This window comes from Myripristis murdjan, chromosome 19 (genome assembly GCF_902150065.1).
Source record: "Myripristis murdjan chromosome 19, fMyrMur1.1, whole genome shotgun sequence".
NCBI classification, from domain to species: domain Eukaryota; kingdom Metazoa; phylum Chordata; class Actinopteri; order Holocentriformes; family Holocentridae; genus Myripristis; species Myripristis murdjan.
Window position 1 is genome coordinate 21,006,024 of NC_043998.1, and position 23,736 is coordinate 21,029,759.

The following is a 23,736-nucleotide window of genomic DNA, read 5'->3' on the forward strand; positions in this document are numbered from 1 at the left end:
TGCCACACTTAAGATAATGTAGTGTGACAAGCAGTTCCTGCCCCCAAACCCCAGAGCTTTCCATCCACATTGACTCCTCAAGACATTTAAACTCATTTAAATATGAAGATTTGAGACCAAGAATATAGCACCATCAGGCCTAATGTACACATGTCCAACTAACCCCCTGCAAATAAGGTCAACAACCCCCCATCTGTTCACTTGTAGACTACTTGCAAATCATCACCACTCAATCTACATTGTAGGGCTGTGTTTTTTTTTGTTGTTGTTTGTTTTGTTTTGTTTTTAACCCTCACAGTCAATTCAGCAATACCAAGGCTAGTAACATCAAACAGTACAGTCTAGTCTTATCTCTAGAATGAACAAGCACAGCTTGACAGTAGATTGGAAGTTTCAGATGGCCTTGCTCAACACGCTGACACTGGTGTTACAGCTTAAATGTGTTTTGTTTTATTATATGCGCCAGTAAAGAACTAAAGAAGCAGTTTGACACAAAATAAAATGTTTGCTGTCTGTTCAAAGTAAAACAACCACATCTCTCTGAAGGTTCTCCATCACCACTTTTGTTAGGGTTGCTGCAGCCTACCTTAGCACTCATTGGGCAAACGGCAGGGGAAACACCCTGGACAGGTTGCCAGTCCATCACAGGGCAGACAGACAAACCAGCACATTCACACCTAGGGGCAGTTTAGTATCTCCAATTTACCTGTCTTGCATGTCTTTGGACTGTGGGAGGAAACCAGAGCTCCCAGCAGAAACCCACGCAGGCAGGGCGAGAACATGCAAACTCCACACAGAAATGACCCTTGCCAGTTGGCTGGGACTCAAATCCAGGACCTTCTTGCTGTGAAGTGCCAGTGCTAACCCATGCTAACCACTGCACCACCGTGCCACCCTTACACTAATTCGCTTCAGAAAACGGTCAGCACAATAGCTCTCCTCAGCAGTATTTTAATGCCTCCTGTCATCTCTCACTGCTTGTTCCTGTCCAGTTCAACTGCTGAGAAATGTAAAGAGCATACCTGAAGATAATCTATAAAAAAGATGGATGACTTGGTGGCCAAAAAATCAACCAAACACTTCCTGACAGCAGACATGAAGAGCATGAAGAAATAGCGGGCTTCAATAGGGAGTGTAGGAGGGGGAAGGAGGGAAACAGGTGTAATTAAGGAATTGTTGAATTTAGGACACTGTTATTGCTTGGGAAAAATCACTTTGGTATTGGGAGGAATGTTCCCAAATGCAGTGGTTTTCAGAGTGGGGTCTAGGGACCCCCAGGGGTCCTTGAGGGTCTTCCAGGGTATCCTCAGCGAAATGAGGACTAGTTGAAATGCTTTTGAAGGGCATCTGAGTGCTAAATACATCATTGTAATGATTATGAATATAGTTGATATTGTTGTTTATTGGGGGGCTTTTTGAGGCTTTTTTGATTTTTTTTTCTCCACTTTTATCATTTCATTTTTATTTATAATTATTATTATTATTATTATTGTTATCATTATTAATTCATTTATGTATGTATGTATTTATTTATTTATTTTTTACAAATTTCTTACTAATTTTTATATGATTTCTTGCTAAATTACTCGTCACCTTGATCCCATGTTTTGAAAGACATCAAGTGAATTTGCTCAGAAACAAAGTGGAATTAGCCCGAATTACTGGAAGATTAGCTGACGCTCCTCTTCTTTCCCCCTCTGTCACAATCACGTCCAGGCACCATAATGTTATGAGATAATATGATTGTCATGGAAAAGCAAACGATATTATGGTATGATCAGTTTTCTAATTGGCTAGTGAGGTGCTAACTAGCCAGGAATTCCTGCATGTAAGTAGCACCCCCAAGCAGCTGGGTGGTTGTCAGGTTAGAGTTTTGGCAATCAGAGGCACAGTGCATCCTGGTGAATGTAGGCAGCAAGGTTACGTGAGCAGAAAAACATTGATTTCCCGGCCAGTGCAGGGCGAACTCTGATTTCTTTTTTTATTGCATCAGCTGTGTACACATGCAATTGTTAAAGATTACACATCCACAAAACAAGCAGGGAAATTTTCCTTTGCAATGCTGATTGAATAGTCAGTTGTTTCAGACACCTCTCCAGTGGGTTTGCCATCATACAGAGAGAGAGAGAGAGGGAGATAAAGAACCAGAAAGAGGTTGAGAGTAACAAAGATAGAAAAAAATTGGATGGAAGAGAGACAAAGGGAGGGAGAGACAGAGTAGTATAATATCTTTGTTTTCCTTTTTCCCCCTCTGGCTATGGACTGCTGGAGTTCTACTACGTTACCTAGCAACAGCAGCCCATTTAGTAAACATGAAAGAACACCACTCACATCCACACACAGATACACACACACACACACACACACACACACACACACACAAATTGATATCAGCAGGCATCTTGTTATCTGGTCACTGGAGTGCCTCTGTTTACGTTGACAGGAGAACAAAGGAGTCTGTATGTGCGTGTATGTGTGTGTGTGTGTGTGTGTGTGTGTGTGTGTGTGTGTGTGTGTGTGTGTGTGTGTAATCACATTGAGCTCTCCTTTGAAAGCTGTCTGTCTTAACCACGTCCATTCAGGAAAGCAGCCTGGTGCATGTTTATTATTGTGCTTGATCCTCAGCCTGCGTCACACTCATGTGCTGGTTATACTGAGAGTGCAGCCACATGTCAAGTCAAACAAGTCAAATTAAATAAAAAATAAATAATAAATAGTCATATTGGAGAGTCCCTGCCGATTTCCAGTCTTGAATTATTTTAATCGTCATGATAATAAAAATAAAAATAGAGAGAAATGCCAAGACCAATAGCAGTAAGAACAGTATTAAAACAGAACATCATTAGAAGTGAATAAATGAATAGAATAGGCTAGATGAGATGTAGCAGCAAAGTAAGAGACCAGCTGGATCAAAGGCAGTGGAGAAGATGACGTTTTTGAGGTAACTTTTAGAATCAAAATCAGAAATACTGTATTGATCACCAAAGGGAAATTTCAAAAGAAGATTGGCTAGTCACCAGATTTGAATTTTGAATGTGAATTTTTGGTTGAAAAACCTTATAATCTTCTGCTTCTGGAGCTAACAAAATTGTCTCCATTCCTAAACCACAGAACTGATAACTTGCTGTGTAAAGCAAATGTTTCCCTGGAGACTATTTTTGGGAGGAGAAACTGTTTCACTTTGACCAATTTTAAGTCATCAAAACACAACAGTGCTGCTGCCTTTAGGAACACTAATGTGGAGGACTTCATTATGGTGTAAATACTAGTGTGAAGAAGCTTTGAAGTCTCTGAATGTTCAGTTTTGTATCGTAGTGGAATGAATGGAAACCAGTGGTGGAGTTCTAAAATACCACTGCTTGCTTTGGGATGCATCTACACATTTTGTAGATATTAAGCTAAACATACAAAATCCACTGGTATGGTTCTTAAAATCAGTCCTAGTGCACAGTGGAATCCAGTTCAGTGACTGAAGAGCAGGTGTAATGTCGTTTGCGTTAAGACTCCAGCAGCATTGCGTCTAGCTCAGTGTGCTCCTGGTGGCAACGGAGCAGCTCCACTGGGGCAGTCCGGGCTTGGTGCCTCACTTAAGGATACATTAGTCAGCTATTCTGCTAATCAACCAGTAAGCCATCCACTGACCCAGTCAGCTGTTACTTGAGCCAGCCAGTAGCACCAGCCTGGCAACAAACCAGTCAGTCATTGGAAATGGAATTTTGCTGGAATTGGGGCATTAAAATTACACCTCTCTCTCTCTCTCTCTCTCTCTCTCTCTCTCTCTCTCTCTCTCTCTTTGTAATCCTTTACCTCCTGTGGCTCTGTTTGTGTTTTTATGTGTGTGCGTATGTGTATATGCACAACAGAATTATAGCTTACCTTGGTGGGTGCCAGGGCTGCAGAGCATGGATTTGTCTCTCTGCACTAGTGCATAAGCAGCACTGCTCACATACACAAATGCATACACACACATACACACCGCAGCTGAACAGAGCCGATTTGCCTTATTCTTTATTTCCCTCGCTCTCTGTTTTTCTTTCTGTGTCTGAAGTCAGTTTTGTCGACAGGCCGCCATTTTATGCAGCCAGCATGGAGAGAGAGATGGAGAGTTATTCCAAATGACCCCCTTCCTATACAGTAATTGCCCTGTGTGCCTGTTTGATGTGTATATTGGGGTGGGAATGCAGATGGCACAAAGTGAATGTGCAGGTTGCAGTAGCTGGATATGTAGAAACAACAGGACCCGGACACATTGTAAACCAACGGAAGAGTAAAACTTCTCAAACTTCTCGTGCAGTGCTGTCCTTAGACATTTGGGGCCCTAGGTTTAAAAAATAAAAAAAACAAAACAAAACAAAACAAAACAATCTTCTTTTATTTTTCATTTAGAAGTTATTTTTTTTTTATGATTTTCTTGTATGTCTTTACTGCTTAAATTTTTTTTTTTTTTTATCATATATTTATACAGTTTGGGGGGTAATTTTATGGCATTTTCATCTGATAATATTTTTCAGAATAAATAATTATGATAGTTAAAAATATAGTTTAATGGGATTTTTTTTTCACTAGTTTTGATAATTTTCTGGTAATTTGACTATTTTTTTAATTTTTAAGTTCCAGTTAAATTTTTCTGTTTTTTCCTTTTCTGTTTTTCTCTCTCTGTATTTTTTTTTTTTTTTTAACCAATTTCTTGCAAACTTTCGGTTCATTTTTCATTCTTATCTGCTTGTCACCTTGTTCCTTATCTGCTTGTTCCCCATATTTTTCAAAGAAATTGGAATTTGCCTTTCACAAGCATTTAAACACAAGAAATCTGATGCCCATCCAACATCCCTGATCTGACATCTAAATATAGCATTTTAATAACTATAAATATAATTTTCTTGTCATTTTCAGTTCTTTGCCAATTGTAGCTTTTTACTAATTCTATTTATTTGTTTGTTTGTTTGTTTGTTTATATTTCTCTTTAATTTTTTTTCCACCCGTAATGTTCTGGTAACCTTTTTTTTTTTTTTTTTTTTTTTTGTTGTAAATTAACGCATCGCCTTTTTCCCATGTTTCTGAAAGAAGTTAAGTGAATTTCCTCAGGTATAAAAGGGTCTGATTGGTTGTGGGGGTCTATATTGAGGAAGACAGAGCCCAAGGTGCTTTGCCCGATCTGCCCAGTGGGCCTCACTGCTCTGTCCACAAGCAAAGCCTCCATCCCACAAAAAGTGAAATAGTTCATAACGTTTGTAAGTCAACATGTTGTCACTGCAAAAGAGCTGTTGTGTGCTATCGTGTGTGTGTGTGTGTGTGTGTGATTCTGCATGAGCTACAGTGTTAATGACAGGTGTGAGTGTCTGTATGTTTGTGAGAATGAGCAACTCTAATCCTGCTGTACTGTGGCAGATGGACCTCAGGGTATTACCAGACGACTACACACACGCACACACACACACATATTTGTGAATAGAATGTGTGTTAGAATCTGCTGAGTAGATTAATCAGCGTCAGTCAGCTGATGAGGTCAGAGGTCACAGTTTGGGCTGTTAGCTTCAGGGTTCAGCTCTGGGTCAATGAAATGTTTAACACCGCACATTTTACATGCATTTATTTAAGTAAATAATACAATGTATAAATAAGTTAATAATACACAGCAATATTTGCCTCACATTATTTACCCCAGTTTGGTGTGTTTTTCTAAGAATTGAGAGTGAATCAATTCAAAGCATGTTATCCCAATTCAGGAATTCATTGTTACTTTTGTCTGTCGGTCCTCCAAACGGACACACGTCTGTTTGTCTACTTCTTGTCAGTGTGATATCTCAAGAATGCCTTTTTGAAATTTCTTCAAATTTGGCAGAAATGTGCACTTTATTGGATGAATGAATTAGATTTTGGTGGTCAGAGGTCAAAGGTCATTGTCACTGGTACTTCACAAAACACATATTTGGCCATAACAATAACATATATGCTAATTATGACAAAGTTTCACACAAATGTCAAATAGGATAAAATGAGGCGATTACTGTATTTTTGTATTGTAATTTGTATTGTATTGTAATTTATTTTTTTAAGTTATATTTGTGTTTGGGCTGTGTTGCAGAGCTTCACTAAAGCGTCCGTAGCAGCTGTTGAGGGACTGGTAAACATTATACCTCACTATGTAGTGTAATACAACTTGATGTATTACTGTGTATAGAGCCAGAATCTAATTATATATATGTTAAGTTGAATTTTTCTTTCGCAGGTTTTGTATTGCACCTCCAGTTTGCCTCTCTCTGTAGTGCATAATGATCTCAGTGTTTGAGAGTTTTCTCTAAACTGGTGTAATAAAGAGAGAGAGGGAGAGCCAGTGAGCTGGGCACAGAGGACTGCAGTAAAGGCAGGGAGAGGGAAAGTGAAAGAGCGAGCCAGACAGCGAGATGAGTAAGAGAGAGGGTGAGCAAGCCTGCGTCACAGAGAGAGGGGAAGTGTGTGTGTGTATGTGTGTGTGTGCGTGTGTGTGGTGGTGGTGGGGGTGTGTGTGTGTGTGTGCGCTTGTCGGCCAGCCCTGCCTCTCTCTCCTTCTCTGTGCGTCAGCAGCAGTTAAAATGTCGGCCGTGTAGCTTGTCCACTGCTCCGCTTTCTCCCCTCTCAATCTCTCTCTCTCGGCCATCTGTCTGTCCTTACCGCAAGAGGAAACCATGCTCTCTCTCGCCCTCTTTCTCTTTCTACCCTTCTTTTTTTCACTCCATCATTCTTTCTTTCTTTCTTTATGCTTCTTTTCTTTTCTTTCCTCCTGTCTTTCTCTGCTCCGTTGATCAAAGCTAGTTTTGTGGACTGTTTGTTTTTTTTGGGGGGAGCTTAGTTTTCGTCATCCTTTTGGAGACGGTGGAGAGAGGTAATGCTGCATTTTATTTTCTTTCTTTTCTCTCTCTTTCTCCCTTTCCAATTCTCTCTTTCATCTATTATAACTGAAGTTGAACTTGAACTGTAAGACTAACAGAGACGTATTTCTGTTTTCAGAGGGACTGGATTTAAGTAACAAACTAGCCTGTCTCTACACAGTGATCTGTTTTATTCTATTATTATAACTCTTTTCCACTTGGAATTGACTCTGTTTACATAAAGATGTGGAAACGTTCTATATCTGGGTGTAGTGCGTATCCATCTATGTGTGTGGGTTAGTGTTAGTGGTAGTGGTAGTGTTAGTGGTGGAGTCGGTAGGCTGCATCGGTGTAATTCAGCTGCTGCTTGTCTACACCAGCTGACCGCATACTCACAACTACACAAATTCTAGAAAAACACCACATAATACCATGGTTTTGTTGAATTCTAGTTTCAAAATTAGTTTGAATCTACCTTTGTCGATCCTGGGGAAAAAAATATAGCAGGGGATCGACAAATCCTTCATGTTGTCAAAATTATTAACATCTGAAAGCATGTGCTTCCTGTCTCCTGGACTTAATGTCCCTAGACAAGACTTGGTTGTGACATCGGTCTTAAATTGAAGTGAAGGTAGCATTAAAAAGGTCTTAAACAGAGTTAAATTTGCCTGTGTAAAATCTGTGAATACCTTGACAACACTGACTTAAACAGTAACCCGTCTGGCAGTGATTGTGTGATCCTGTTTGGCGAAAGCCTCTCAAACGGCTCTTTTAGAATTGGCGATATATGCTCTGTGTCACACCCACAGGGCTCTTAAACACATTCACCGTTATCCGTCTCAAACTGAGCTTTCCTCTTTCAAAGCTGATATTGATTTATACTATTTGATACTTCCTCTCAAACAGGACTTTTCGGTGTAAGTGGTCATATAAACCGAATTTAAAGGAATGGCAAGCTGAGATATGCAACTTTTCTCTAAACTGAGTCTGCGGTTTTGCTGGGGAATAAAAGCTACTTTCACATGTAACAGTGGAGTGAGCTAGTCAGCACGCCTCCTCAGTTTTTATTCCTCCCACCCCCATTTGATTGACACTTCAACTGCACCTGTTATCTTCCACTAGCCTCAATAAATAGCACTGACAGTAACTGTTAACTTGTTAGCACAACACAACAACCTTGCACTGTTCCTGGATATAAATCCACCATTTTACCAGGATTATTGTACCAATCTTAATAATCTGTCAGAAGAGGCCAGGGTAGGCAAAGAGCTTTACTCTGACATGAAGCTTTAGCTGGCAATGGAATTTCTCACATCAACTCTCCTGCTACGAGGCTCCAAAGTTTTTACTGAGCAATGTTAGCTATAAAACGTTACCTAATATGTTGTTGCAGTGTTGCCGTTTCAACAAGCAGGATATTTTGACTTTGCTGGACAGCTGGTTGGTCTTCACGGTCGAGACAATATTGTCTACAAGTCAACTAAAGTCTCCTAATCCTGCTGGAATGGATTACTGTAGAAAATATGGACCCTAAAACTCCATTTTATTACAAATGTTGACTTTTAGGAACTCTCAGATCTTGGTGGATGATGAAGATAGTACTCAAGAGTAATACTAAATACGAAAATCCTTGTTTTTACTGGGGTTTACCTTTCTTTAAACCAGCCAGTTTAGAAAAGATTTCCAAATGATGGTTATCTGTAGAGTAATTTAAAATCAACAGTAACTATTGTAGCAACATCAAAATGTCAGGCTTTCTGTGATGTGTGCCCGCATTAAAAAGCTGTTATTCATGTTATACACCTAGCGGCAAAAACCAACCAACCAACTCATTATTTCAGTTATACAAAAATTAACTTTTAATTATCTTTTAAAATGCTTATTTTAACCATAACCTACATTGTGGCAGATCGTTTACATTCCCAGTGCTTGTACTCTTGTTCTGTATAACACTCGACTCTCATTGTTGCTGCTTATCTGTCTGGTTTGCTCTTTGCCGTCTTGGAAAAGTAGATGTATTGCTGCCCACCACCTTATTGACATTTAGTGTTTTTTCTGCAGGGAATATTTTCAGGAAAAACTGAAAAATATGTGTTTCAGTCGGTCAAAAAGGCATTAAAAAAATCTCTGTGTGTACCACCTGTGTATTGAAAGAATCTCAATTATGGCTTTGACTATTCTAGCAGCCAACTAGATGTTTTGAATTAAATATGATCCCAAATGATAGTTTTGACAAGTCTGACCTCTTACTGTCGAACCAATAGGCTTACTAGTGCACAGCCTGCTCAAACTGCTGGGATTGTGTGTGTGTGGAGGAGAAGCATTGTCCTCTGACCCACTTAGAAAACTCATCAAAGCAGCGCTGCCATGCTTGCAATTAAGACACACACACACACACACACACACACCACCTGTAGTGCTGAGTAGTTGACAAGTCAGTTGACAAATAATATTGGGACAGCATTCAAATTGAAATGTCCAGCAAGCAGTCACACTAAAATGGTAATTTATGGGGCGAGAAAACATGGCCTACATAATATCTAGAATAATAAGAGAAGGTGGGCAAGCTTCAAGCCTACACATCCGCTCGCCCATATTTTGAGGCTGGGAGGCACACTGATACATGCATTAATTCATTTTTTTCTTCCTGCCTAATCCTGTTCAGGGTCACAGAGGCCTGTCTGTCCCAACATGCATTGAGGAAGCCCGTCTTTACAGAGCTAACACAGATAGACACTAAAATTAGGGTCAGTTTCGTTGAATGAAATTATGGTGAAAAGTATTTTTCAGTGACACTTTTTCCAAGACAAACTTAACATTTGTTGGCAAAATATGACATAATATTGGGCCATTTTCATCAACAAATAAAAACAAGAGGAAAATGCCAGAAATAGTAAAATGAAAACACAACTCCTGACCTCTGTGTGGAAGAGATCCCACCATAAGTTTGAAAGGTGCACAAAGGTGGAAAGCACTGGATAGTCCAGATTGAACTGAACAATGCATATATGGGCAAACTATAATTTTGATACAAAACACATTATAATAACAAAAGCTAGACACAAAATATAAGAAGCTATGATGAGGAGTATATATGAAAAAATCGTTAACAAATCAGTTCGTGACGAATTTACACAGAAAAAATGTGAAAAATGATTCAGTAGTTAAACGAAAAGTTCGTTTTCATTGACTAAGATGCGTTTTAGTTCAAAGAGTAAAACTCAGTCCAAATTCTCTGTCAATATTAAGACTGCTCCAAACCACATCTGGTTACAGTAGAACTGCTAGGCCATATTGCTGGCGTCCATGATGAGAGTGTGTGACATGGAAAGAGTATCGAATGCTGTGTCGACCACACTGACCTTCATCTGATAATGGCCTTCTAGATGACAAACTTGTGGTGTGTGTGTGTGTGTGTGTGCGCACGGTAGCCTCTGTAGGTCACTTAGTGATGCATGAGTTCAGTCATCCTCTCCTTCATCTCCTTTACATCCCACCGTACTGTTTATCAATTATTTATTGCTCACACACACACAGTGATGTGTGCAGGGAGGCTGATCCGTGTTCTTGGGATGGCATTTCCACTTGGCTCTTGTCTTGTTGTCATGTTGATGTGCACAGTGTGTTTCTTTGTCCATTACAAATAGCTCCATCATTTATCAGAACCAAGGCAGGGTTGCACCAACATGGATTAAGCATTGACCTGGATTAAATGAAACAGCTGTACCAGTGATTTTGCATGTTTAGCATTCTATCTATTAACTCTACTGTTTCTGCTAATCTCCTCCCAAAGCAAGCAGTCATATTTTAGAAATCTGATTTAATTTTTTCCTCAGCCTTTATCCAGCCATTGCTTTCCATTCAGTCCACTGCGATATGAAAACGAACTTTGAGAGACTTCCAACTTCCTTCGGTGTCACCGTAATAAAGTGGTCCACATCAGGTTTGCCAAAAGCAGAGGCCTGGCACAGTTTCCATGGATATTTGGGGTCATTGCCCTGCTGGAAAACAAGCTGAAGCCAGAAAGGATGGCAGCCTCTGTGCTTTAGAGTGGTACGTCTTTTTTAGTCAGTGTAGTTGATCCTGTGTAAATCACTGACAGTTGTGTCGATAGATGGAGGGCCTGCATGAAAAAATATCCTCATCGCCTCAGCCCCACTCCAGAGCCGTGAGATCATCCCCACACCTGAACATTTTTTTTTTTTTGATAAATGATGAAAAACTGTTCTTGGTAACAAACTCAGACTTTTGGACCCCACTCTCTGTGTGTGTGTGTGTGTGTGTGTGTGTGTGTGTGTGTCAGTGTTAGTTTGTCTGTACATGTGCTTCTATTAATGTTGTGTGTTTTCACGTCTGTCCTTAATTTCTTTGTCTGTCTGTTTCTCTCTCTGTAAACCTTTCTGTATATTTCATGTGTCTGTATCTTTTGAGGCTTGTGTGTGTGTGTGTGTGTGTGTGTGTGTGTGTGTGTGTGTGTGTGTTCACCCACTCTCCTGCTGTCTTTTGGAAATGCATAGTGACAGAATGCTTTTTCCCGGCACACTGCGGCAGATGTGACCCAATTGTGGTTGAGTGGGACGTGTTTGTGTGTTTGTGTGTGTGTGTGTGTATGTATGTGTGTGTGTGTGTGTGTGTGTGTGTGACTGTGTGTGTGTGTGTGTGTGTGAGTGAGTGTGTGTGTGTGTGAGTGAGTGACGTGTGCGTGACATATGTGCCTGTGCACACTTGTCTCTTTAGAAAGGACATGAAGGAAATGTCATCAACACATTTCAATTTGAGGGAAAGAGCTTATTAATAAGAAGGAAACATTATCACGTTTGAAAGAGCAGTGATAACCTAACAGAGCCGGCACAGTGTTGGTGATAATCCATATGGCTTCAACTCAGACAGCAGCCAAATACTGGTCAGTTTTGACAGTCATAAATGTATGTTCTCTCTGAACCTCTTTGGCACATAACTAGCTCTGGCATCTCATCATAGTCATAAAACAAATGAACAAAATCTAAACCCTCTAAACAAATTTTTTAAATGTCTTTAATCTACTTTTGTAGAGATTTTATTTCTTTCAGGATCACAGTTTTTTCATTGCATTTAAAAAAATAAATTCACTTATAGTTTCACAACTTTATTTATCTATGGTCAGTCAGAGATATGGGGTTTTGACAGCTTTGACAGCATAAGAAAGGAAGGAAAGGACAATATCCAAAACATCACTGATTAGCACGTGACCCCAGATTGGTGCTAAGTGGAGAAAATTAAGTGCAGTTGTCATTCTTTTGAATGGGTTTGCCACCCCTGTGTTAGTACCCCAGCCAGGTTTCTGAATTATTAGCAATTTGTCTGTTGCTAAGTTGTTCTGAATCGTGCGTTAATAACACTGTTGTAAACATTGCTGAAGTTAGTAATCCTGCATCTGTAGTGCTTCCAGGCTGCATTAACAGTATGTGTACAGCCAGACTCCTCAGTTCATGGGACTGCAGAGCAGAGTTCAGCAGAAAGTTCCTGCTACCTGCAATGGAGAACTGCTCAATGTGTAGAGTGTCACATCCAAAATGTGACACACATTGTCAAATCCATCATTTGGTCTCTGAAAGTGTTATTTTAAAGCATGGACAAAAACTATTTATTACTATTGATTATTATATATGTGAGTGTTTGCATTATTGCAAATGGTAGAATATATTTTTTGCTCTTCTGGGCCCATATTACAGAAACATACCAACTTGGGCGCACCGGTGGCTCATCTATAAAGAGCGTGTACCATGTACCAGGGCTTAGTCCTGATCGCAGCGAAAGGGGTTCAAAGCCAACCTCAGGGCCTTTGCTGCATGTCATCCCCTCTCTCTCCCCTGCCTTTCCTCTGTCTCCACTGTGGCTTTCAAATAAACAAGAAATGGCAAAAAAAAAAAAAAAAAAAAAAAAAAAATCATCTTTAAAAAAAAAAAAAAAAGAAAGAAAAAAACATCCTAATTTGCAGATCTTTCTTAACTGTCTGCTAACCATGGGAATTAGGGTTAGGACCTGATTTAGATGAGGAGTTCCGAAGTCAGTGTTCTGACTTAAGAAAGGAGAAATGTATTACACAAGCACCCCCAACTTCCCAAATTCCTAAAAAGAAAACCTCTCATAACTTTAGGATGAGGGTTAAGATGTCCTAACTCTTTGACTTTTTCCACCAGATAGTGTAAGCTAGCTTGTTTCATCTGTACAACTGCTCTTTTGTTGCTTTTACACAACCAACAAATTGTCATCAAGCCAAACCTGTTCTCCAAAAATGTCTTCAGTCTCCAAAACGACATTTACAAAGTGAAGTAGCTCACACTGCAAAAAATATCCCAGCCCCCTGTGTAACCCAATTCATGCAATTTAACTGAGGTGGCAATAGCAATTAGCAGTTTGGCTGCTCATTACATACATTTTCCAAGATGGCAGGAACCCAGTTGTTTAGCTCGACAAAATGAGAATTTTAGCACTGGTTGCTAGGTAACAGATGAAGAGTTGATAAGCGAGGATGACTTAGGAAAAGAAGTTTCTGTAATACGGCCCCCGGTATGTCTGTCTCGATCTGCACTCAGCATCTAGTATATTTTCCTACTGATGCTCCATTGTGGAACATTTTTCCACTCTGCAGTCTCTGCCAGAGCCACTTGCAAGTCTGAAATTAATTTGATTTTAATACAAAAAGTTGGATGATACATTTTACGATTATATCAAACATCCGGTATGTCTTGTCTCAGGGTTTTTGCAGGCTGATGTTGATGTCCCAGCAGTGTGTGGCCCTTGCTGCTGAATGCATGTCGGGCAGCACTGTACAGTGAAAGGATAATGCTTAAAATGGGTAATGCGATAGACACAGACAGACAGAAATAGAGCTGCAGACGCACTATCAGGTTTTGCTTACATGCATAAAGTGCCGACTGCCGCCTGCTTTGCTGTGTGTGTTTGTCTATGTCTGTGTGTATGGTGTGGGGGGTCATGTTTCTTACCTCTAATCTCTCATCCCTCTGTCAGACTGACCTTGTTACATAACGGAATCACAGCACACATGTGGCTACTGATATATAATCCATGGAAGAAAAAAAAATTTCCTTTACTAATATGCTGCAAATTACCCACTCATTAGTCAGTCATTAGAATGAAACAGGAAATGGTCTCTGATCTTAAACACTGAAGGAGAAGGAATGCATGTTTCATTAAATATTAAGTTAATTTGAATATGGTCTCTGAAACCCAGGAGCCCATGGGCAGGCTTCTATTTTTGTTTTTATTTTTAATTTAGGGGAGGTTTTTTGTATGTAATTTTGTCATAATTGCTATTTAATTTTCCTATAATTTAATTTTAAATGTAGATTGTAATAATAGTAAATATAGATATATGGTCTTTCTCATATTTTTTATTTTTTTTTTTTTGCTAATTTTGGCAGCTAATTCTACGGTAGTTTTCTGGGTTTTTTTATTACTAATTTTAGGACAATTTTCTTATATTTCAATTTTAAATATAGTATGTTTTTGAAACAACAAGGTAAACAACAAAATAAAGTAACAATGACAAACGTGTATTTGTCTCCACGTTCAACATGTAAAATTAAATTTTGAAATACTTAATACTTTTCCATCTTCACAGTTTAAATTTGAATTTTTTATTTTATTTATTTATTTTTTTAATCAGGAAATTGATTGATTGTGCATATGGTATTGCCAGTATTGCTACTTGCTGCAGGATCATGCATTGAATATGTACATCTACATGGCACAGTTAACATTTCAGTGGCAGTGGTGACAATATGTGCTTCACACCAACAAGGTGTACATGTTGCAGTTGCTATGTCTGTCTGGGAAAGACAGGAAAGAATATCCAGCCAACTCAGACACAATGGTTGAAATAGTTGGAAAGCGTCAAACTACAGTGTCTGCAGGGGTTTTGTCTGCAGCACATTCACGTCAATACAGATATGCATGGAAATGCACCGGAACTATGGAAGCTAGTGCAGCTTTTCCCCCTGTCTCTCTTGTTCTCCACCTCTCTCACTCTTTCTATCTCTCTCTCTTATATCTGCAGTAACAGCTGAGCTTGGGCCCGCAGGCTGACAGACATCATCAGCGTGTGTGCGTGTGTGCGTGTGTGTGTAAAAGGAGGCAACATCAAAGTGGAGCGTACTGCCTTTGAACTGTCAGACTTCCTCTACTCATTAATTTATTTATCACTCTCTCTCTCTCTCTCTCTCTCTCTCTCTCTCTCTGTCTATCCCTTGCTCTCCCTCTCTTAATCTTTTTCTCCTCCATCCCTCGTTGTCTCCCTTGACCTCTCTTTTCCACTGTTTTCTTCCTCTTCTAATTCTTAGTTTTTCATTCTGCTGTCTTTCATTCCGTTTCCCTGTCTCTCTGCCACTCTGTTTCTGTTTTCCTCCCACATCTCCTCCAACTTTTCTCCTTTCATCACCTGACCTAAGGTTCAAAGTCTCTCTTCCTCATTGATAGTTGCAACTTGATGGATTGGAAAAAAAGTATTACATTTAAAGCAAAATTGAACTTAGAGTGTTGGGATGCATAATTACTTGTGATGTGATATGAATCTGCATGGTGGTGAAATATCTTCAGTAATTGCTCTGTGCTGCCCTGTGTTGCTAATCTACAGTAATACTGTATTTCTAACTCTCCATTCACTTCAAATGAGAACAAAGCGGATTATGTCAATATAGAAATTAGCAAATTCCGGTACCTTTTTTTTTTTTTTTCCTGGTGCAAAGTTACGATGTGGAAGTTTCCTGATGCTACCTGCCTGATCTACTTTCCAGTTCAAATAGGAAAATAACAATAATCATATTATTTCATTTCCTTAGAAAATAATATTGCATTAATCTGCTTTGTTTCCATTCATTTCTGTAATGGAGTTGAAATAAAGCTGAGTTGAATAAAATACATATTTTCTGAGGCTTTTTTTCCCCTTATCAATATGATTACTATTATTATGATTATGATTCTTCTTGAATAAGATGAGTGGCTGGACTTGATGCACTGTTAAGTCTCAGGGAAAGGAAAAAGAAGGCTAGCCAGCACAAGTGTATACTGTTCACTATCATGCTTATCATGTCTGTATTTGTCACTCACACTGGTGTGGAAAACGAGTTCATTGATTATTTTTAGCCATTAAAGCCTCAGTTTGGTGTGTTTTTGCAATTGACTGGCCGTCTTTGCTAATTTACTAGCCAGAAAGGATGATTAAACATTTATCTGGTCATCAGGAGTAACTGCCTGCCCGTTCTGCATTATTATTGGATACATTTTGTTGTTGTTTAGTTGCTCATCATGCTTTCTTTGTTTGTGTTTGTAGGCATTCAAGCCACTGGTTTGGAAGAGCCTGTTGTCTTCAGTAACAGCAGTAGAGTTCCTGTTAGACCGACAGCTGGACTTCCTGTCTGACCACTCAGCCTACCAAGCATACCAGGTAACACAGAGACACACACACACACACACACACACACACACACACACACACACACACACACTACTTAATACACATTGTGTTTTCCTCCTGTGTTTCTGCTGTTGCTTTGTCTTCTGTTAAAGTAAAGGATGTTTGCTTTTAGCTTCAGAAGCTTGCAGTGGTAGGGATCGAGCAATGATCGCACAATTGGATAATTATCATGGCTCATATTGAATATTTTTCAAAAATTGATATCATAATTTTAATTTAAACATTTAAACATGAAATCTGATGTTAATCCAGCACCACTGATCTGTAGTATAAATATAGAATTTTGATCATTATTATTTTGATCATTGTTATTATATATTTTGATCGCTGCAAATTTTCTGTTTTTTTTTCTTGTTTTTATTTTTCAATTTTTTTTATTTAAATTAATTTAATAATTTTAAATATTTTTGTAATTCACAGCAAATTTGTGTTTGCGTTTTCTAATAATCAAAACTTTGCAAATGCAAATGAAACATTGGCCCCAAATATTGATTATTGGTGCCCTGGATTATTATCAGTGTCATCCTTACAAATCGTTATTGGTATTAGGTGAATACAAAGTTCCTTTTGGCTTAAAAGAATCCTTGATATGATGTGATGCTATGACATCACATTAGTACCTTGTAACTGGAACTCAACTGCTAATCAAAGGCCATTCATTCACAGTTTTTACTGAGTTGTTCTATGTTGGATATGATAACTGTGGTAATATGGTGTGAGTCCTTTGTGTTTTTCTCCCCGTGGAGCTCAATGGGTAGAGCAAGGCACTATCACTGCCAGGGTTTACTGTCAATAGAAAAGGAGCGCGTGCTGCGGCATTCTGCCCTCTGAGTAATTTCATAGATGAGTGCACTCCTACTGACTCACAGATCACACACACACACACATACACACACGCACACGTGCACATACTCGTAGTAATTCAGACACTGTGTTGCATGCACACATGCAATGGTGAGAGCTACACAAGTGAAAGGAAGTTGTATGGATGTGTACGCATTTGCTTGTGTTCTGTATTTTATATACATGGGCCAGACGTGACCATTTAAAGGGATAGTTCACCCATTTTGGGTGATAGTTCACCCATTTCACTTCACCTCTTGATGTTATGCAGGACAGTAGTGGTACTGTCTTCCTCTCGTTGTTATTGAGCGCTGGATACTGGCTGGATGCTCCAAATGCTAACTGTTAGCCTCCTACCATTGAGTTGGACTTATCCCCAGCTAGCATTGTTGAAAATAAAATGAAATGGCCAAACTATCTTTTGATGTTTTCTATATGGAATGGAAATAAAGTACCTTTGGCTCAGTGTGTTGACCACAGGCTGTAGGTGTAAATCAGGAAACCCTCCACAATAAGGATCTGATTCCCCTCCTTATGATCACAATCATATCTCAGTCAGCTGCTGTGCAGCTACATTCAGCCGCATGTATTGTGTTGGACAGAACAGTCTGTTCTGCTCACAGGCTGTAGCAGAAAATGACACACACATGCTCACACACACACAAAAAGACATAATGACCTTCTCTAGTACTGTTCCTATCACTGAAACAAATAAGGCCATCTTTATTGCTGTACATTGTACTTTTATCTTGTGCTTTTTAATGTCACTTCTCATGTTTTTGTTGTCATTTACATGATGCTTAGTCATGTTTAGTGTGTTTACTTACACTGTTATACGAAATATGCCTAGGAAATAAAATCAGATTTGATAACAGCCGTAATTTCAAGCTTTGTTTACATGATCTCTTTACATAAGAGCAATTGGAGCAAAATAATTGAAGGAGTGTGGCTTGTGGAAAGAAAAGATAGCACCTAGGCCAGCTTCCAGTCTAAAGCTGACTCTGTTCTTGTTAATTATATTCTTGGGTAGCATGATTTCACTGTTAAGAACTAATGCTTATTGGAAGCAATCATTTTATGCCTTAAAAGAAAAATCAGATATCAAAGATGAAAGATTATTTTTTTCTCCATGTAATGCCAGGTTTTTTGCACTGCTTGTTCACTTTTGGACAAATGCAAAACATGGTTTGTAGCACAATCTGTAGCCTTTGTGTCTCGCTGAACATAGTTGGACTAAATGCCAATTTATTTCCTTCTCCGTCTTATTTTAGGTATAGTTTGTCAGCTGGCTTTGTTTATTTAGTTACGTTGTTTAGTTTTGTCTTCAATTCAAAGGTTGGTAGCTGTAAGTCATCTTCAAAACTCTTCCATCTGACTTTCTGAAACCTGCAGATGGCCTTGGAAAGAGTGTCAGCTCAGTGTCTAAAATGCAATGACTTCATTCCTTAAAATTTTTGTACAACCTTGATGCCACTTTGTATAACATCCCTCTGTGCAAAATAGAATTAATCAAGGGCTTGAAACGGTTCATTAAGCAGGCATTATGCATTCCACTTGTCAACCTCCACAGCAACAACCAAGCCATGATCTGTGTGTGTGTGTGTGTGTGTGTGTGTGTGTGTGTGTGTGTGTGTGTGTGTGTGTGTGTGTGTGTGTGTGTGTGTGTGTGTGTGTGTGTGTGTGTGTGTGTGTGTGTGTGTGTGTGTGTGTTTTAAAATATGTTGCAGAACTTTTTTATACCTACGTCTAATATAGTCTATCATTTAAATGATCCCTAGTGTCCTGTCCTATTTACTAAAGAAGGTTAACAAACACACACATGCAAACACATATACACGTGCACACACACACACACACACACAAAGCTTTGATACGCTGATAATTTCTGGTTTTCTGTTTGAAGTACCATCATTTAAGGGGTGTCAGTATAGTTAAACCTTCATTATGGGCGCTTTGTAATCAAGTGTGGCTACAGAATACCTTCCAAAACCGTCTACCAAGAGAAGAAGTAGTACACATTTGTATGTGTTTTTTTGAGATCACATTTTTCAATGACTGAATTTAGGGGAAAATGGGAGTTCAAGGGCTTAAAGCCCCACCATGTAAGATTTTATATTTTTGCGAAACAGCACCCCTCCGGTGCAATTCCTTCCTCCACCACTGTTGTGGAACATGTGCATTTGTTTACAAGCTGGAGGACTAGAGACCAACGAAGAGGACGCCAGAAGTCAAATATGTCGATGGACAAGGTAGAGTATTGCAGAACTTTACACAAATACGATAATGCATATTTTTATTTACTTTTACATTGGAGACGAACACCAACATAACAAAACGAATAACAAAAGAGAGTGGTAGAAAGCCTTAGTTTTGCTGAAATAGAACTCTTGTTTTCACTCGTGAAATTATCTATTTGCATGTTTTTCTGTCAGTCGTGAGACGGGTCACTACAGGGAACATCAGGACAGTGGAGACAGTTTGCAACCCTGCATTAGTTTGCTCAATCAGAAAGTATAATTCATGCATTCACACCAAACCGTGTATGAGGTTTGGATTTTCACAACAACGGCTCTTTCTATGGTTTTCTTTTTGGTTTTCTGGGTGGAAAATGACATGAAGAGTCCACTGTGTCTATTTTTTTTTTTTTGTATCTAAAAACCTTCCTTGCATCCTCTCAAATCACAGTTTCATGACATGAATCAAAAATAATCTCATAACTGATATTTACCTGAAGCGAAATCTAGAGTCATGTTTTTATTCGTACATGGACATTACTGACATGCAAATCCAATTAGACATAACTAATACTTAAATGTATAATTTGGTCAAAATATGCAAATGTATTTCAAAAGTCAATACACCTTGGAGGAGAAATGCAAAAAAGGACCAAGTCAGTACGTTTATAGCTACTGCTGTACAGAGCATGACATTTATGGTGTATTCAGGCCTGTCTCGTTTCGAGCAGTTGTTCCGAAACAGGGAGCGTTTCCCCCCAAAGATCGGTTTGTTTGGACATATGTGAATACAGCAATCGTGCTCAGATGCGGGATGAAACAAGCGGACCGAGATCGCCTAGAAGGGCTGGTCTTGACTCGCTTCCTTTCGAGCCCTGGAGCGGTTCGTTTGCAGTGAGAACAGAACCGACACAGCAACCGACACAACTGACTCATAACTGTGGTTCACCCTCCAGCAGAGGGGGGCAGTAGTGCACCCAGTTGCCACAGCAGAAGAAGAAACAACAGAAGAAGAAGAAAGGGGTTTTCCTTCCGGGATTTCTGACCAATGAGAGAACAGTTGCTCCGCGCATGGCATTTGTTTACAACTTTGGACCGATACAGACTGTTGCCTTGTGAACACAAACGCCCCAAAAGAAAAATGCAACAACTGTATCGATTTAGCCCCTGAATCGGAAAAAAAGTAAAGGAGCCACAGGTCTGAATACACCCTTAGTGTACAACAGCACTGTAAGGCTAAAACTAGAACCTGGAAAAACCTGGAATCCCAGGTTTCTGGATAGCATGCCTGAACCAGAGACAACATGCTGCTAACACCTGGTGGGCCATGCTAACAGACAAAGGACAGCTAGTCAGCTAAATTCCTCCGTCCAAACAGGCCGACTTGGTTCATGAACAAAAAACAGCAAGTCAACAACTCTGCCAACACAGCCACACATCAGGCAGCTCACAGTGGTAGCATGCTAGGCTTAGCATGGCATGCTTCTCCATAGCATAGCAAGGCAGCTAATGTCACCTACCAGTCCAGCAGCAGGGATGTGAACTCAGCGTCTGTCTTGCAGCCTTTGACTTCATGAAGCTCTCGCCAATGACGAAAAGCCACTCTCTTTTTCTCGTCCTTGTTTCTTCCATCAGCGTTTTTGTTGGGTTTCTTGGGCTCTGGTATGATTTTCTGCAGGCTACTGAGAACAGCTAGCGAGCTTGCTGGATGCAGTTGCTGCTGGTGATGTGGTGATGTTGATGCCGTAACGCCTTACGTCTTGTCCCAACCCAGTCCATCAAACTTCCACAGTGCAGGAACAGGCTTTTAGTGCACAGAGTGGCCACGGCAGAGACACCATTCTCCTCCTTACATGTCAGTGGAGCATTAAAATCATTTTGAAGCTGTTATTTTAACGCAAAAATGTTACATAGTGATGCTTTAATGATAAGGTAAAGAAAAGGTCAAACTGATTAATCAAATTGTGTTTAAAAAAAGATTGAATTGTCCAAAGAAATAAAAATTGTTAGAGAGTCAACATGAGTGGCACTAGTGAATTGAATCATTGTTAAAGCAAATATTCACATCCCTACTAGTTGTTGATTCCAGTGGAAATTACTCACTGGTTCCATGGCTTTTATTGGAGTATTGCTGGAAGCAAAAGTCTTCAGTTTTTACATACTTATTGATTAAGAACTAACATGAGTTTACACTGCTGTGGCTACTTTGACTATACATCCTAACTAATAGTTTAATAGTTCTCCTAATAGTTTAATTTCACTGTACTTTAAATACTTGTGAAAGTAAACAAAAATTATCTGAAATTTTGCACAAACACAAAAACAATTAAATATGTATGAACATTTTTAAAAATGGCAAGAAAACTATATTTACAAGTCCTAAAATGATACATTTAAAGGTCACATCAGTGATGCTGGATCAGTTTTCTTGAGTTTAAATACATGTGAAAGCCATTTAAGCTTTTCCTCATTTTGCTGAAGACTTCCTGGATGCCTCTCAAAGACCCCTGGGGGTCTCTGGACCCCACTTTGAATACCACCGTCCTAGAACACATTCATCAGTACAAAACACAAGGAGCAAAATTATATACTGTATGTGAATTGTAGGGAGGCAAAGATGAAAAAACCAGTCTGCACAAGTCAGCCAATTATTATTATGGCTCCAGCTCAAACTGACATTCCGCACACTGCCTCATTTACTATTGGAGGACTCGTTGCTACATAACAAAACCACAATGCACACACTCTTTCACTAGCAGTGCCTGCCAGTCATCTGAAGTGAAGGAAAGTGGGAGCCTCACTGACTTCCTGGTGCTTCTGACTGTGATGAAGTACACACACACACACACACACACACACACACACACACACACACACACGGAGTGAGAGAGAGATTCTTCCATTCTTAAATCATCCATGCCCACACAGGGCTGCCTATTCTTCTGGGGACATTTGAACCCCACAAAGCAGTAAAAACACTCTCACACACCCAGAGCAGTGAAATCCTGGCCACTCCTCTCTCTGTTTTTCCAGTTGGACAGGAAGACAGGAGGGAGGAGGAGGAGGAGGAGGAGGAGGAGGAGGAAGAAGAGGTGGAGGGAGGGAGGCAGAGGGGGCTACAATCTGTTTGGCATAAACTGTACAATGAAGTCACTGTTTAGTGGGCCAGCCCAGCCGGCTGCTCAACTGTGTGTGTGTGTGAGAGAGAGAGAGAGACAGAGAGAGAGAGTGTGTGTGTGTGTGTGTGTGTGAGTGTGTGTGTGTGTGTCCTGCTGCAAAGTTATGGGGTGTGTTGGGGAGAATACTGTGGCCTGAGACTGAGGGACAGGAGGTGGAGAATTCAAGCTTTTGGTGCTGACTCAAGAGTTTGACTAAACTACTCCACACACACACACACACACACACACACACACTCAAATACACACAGAGTGCAGGAACAGAGCAGTGTGTTTTCCAATCTCTGTTTCTGGTACCACCCTACAAAAAATCCCAGCAGCATTTTCCAGTCGATACATTCTGAAGTCATTGTAGCGGCTGTGAAGATTTATGTCTTGATATATGTATGTACGTCTTGTATGTATTGTTTTGTTCAGGCCTATTAAATAACAATATAACACAGATAAAGTAATAATTAGGGGTGGAACAATAAATCCATAATGCAATATATTGTAATACTTCCACTTGTGAGGCGTTATTGCTCGAGCTTTGCAACACTAAGATAGCATTGCTTTGACGAAACAACAAAGCTTGCTGTGATACTGTCAGATCGAAGGGTTCGCAAACCAAGCATTTTGTCAACAGTGGGCTTAGGCAGTAGTATTTATTTGGAAAATTGTTTTGACTCCTTCTGCAGAGGACTGTACCGGGTGGGCAGAGTATAGCTAAGAAATGGAAGTGCTTGGTTTGTGATAAAGTAATAAAGTAGTTCTGTCCCAGACTGAGCAGTTAGGTTGATGTAATGGTCGGTTTACAAACCCGTTTTCAGGAGAATGTTGATACTCCAAGCTTCCTGTGTAATAAAAGCAGCCTTATCTTTGTTTTCCAAAGCTGGAGTTGTCACACTACTACCTATTACCACCGAAGAGGTGAAAGCTCTGGCGGAGGTCTTGCGTTCACCCCATCCAATACGTTAAGTCAAAAAGCTCTGGACAGGTTTCCATGGTATTGAACGCTGCACACACACACACACACACACACACACACACACACACACAGAGTGATGTAGATAGGTGAGGATTCAAGTCCTGCCTCAAAGCAACTTGACTATGACTTTATATCGTGGAGTGTCACAGATACAAAGCTCTCCCTCTCTTGTTGTCACATGTCCACATTCATT

General features: G+C 39.7%; 1 protein-coding gene across 3 annotated transcripts in view; it reads left to right on the forward strand.

Moving 5' to 3' along the window:
- The window catches only part of jmjd1cb (jumonji domain containing 1Cb), a 155,675-nt gene that overhangs the window by 86,020 nt on the left and 45,919 nt on the right, over positions 1–23,736 (forward strand). For all 3 annotated transcript variants that reach the window (XM_030077080.1, XM_030077082.1, XM_030077083.1), the window contains exon 3: positions 16,180–16,293. In XM_030077080.1, coding sequence (XP_029932940.1) covers positions 16,180–16,293 — 114 coding nt within the window. The remainder of the gene's footprint in view (positions 1–16,179; positions 16,294–23,736) is intronic.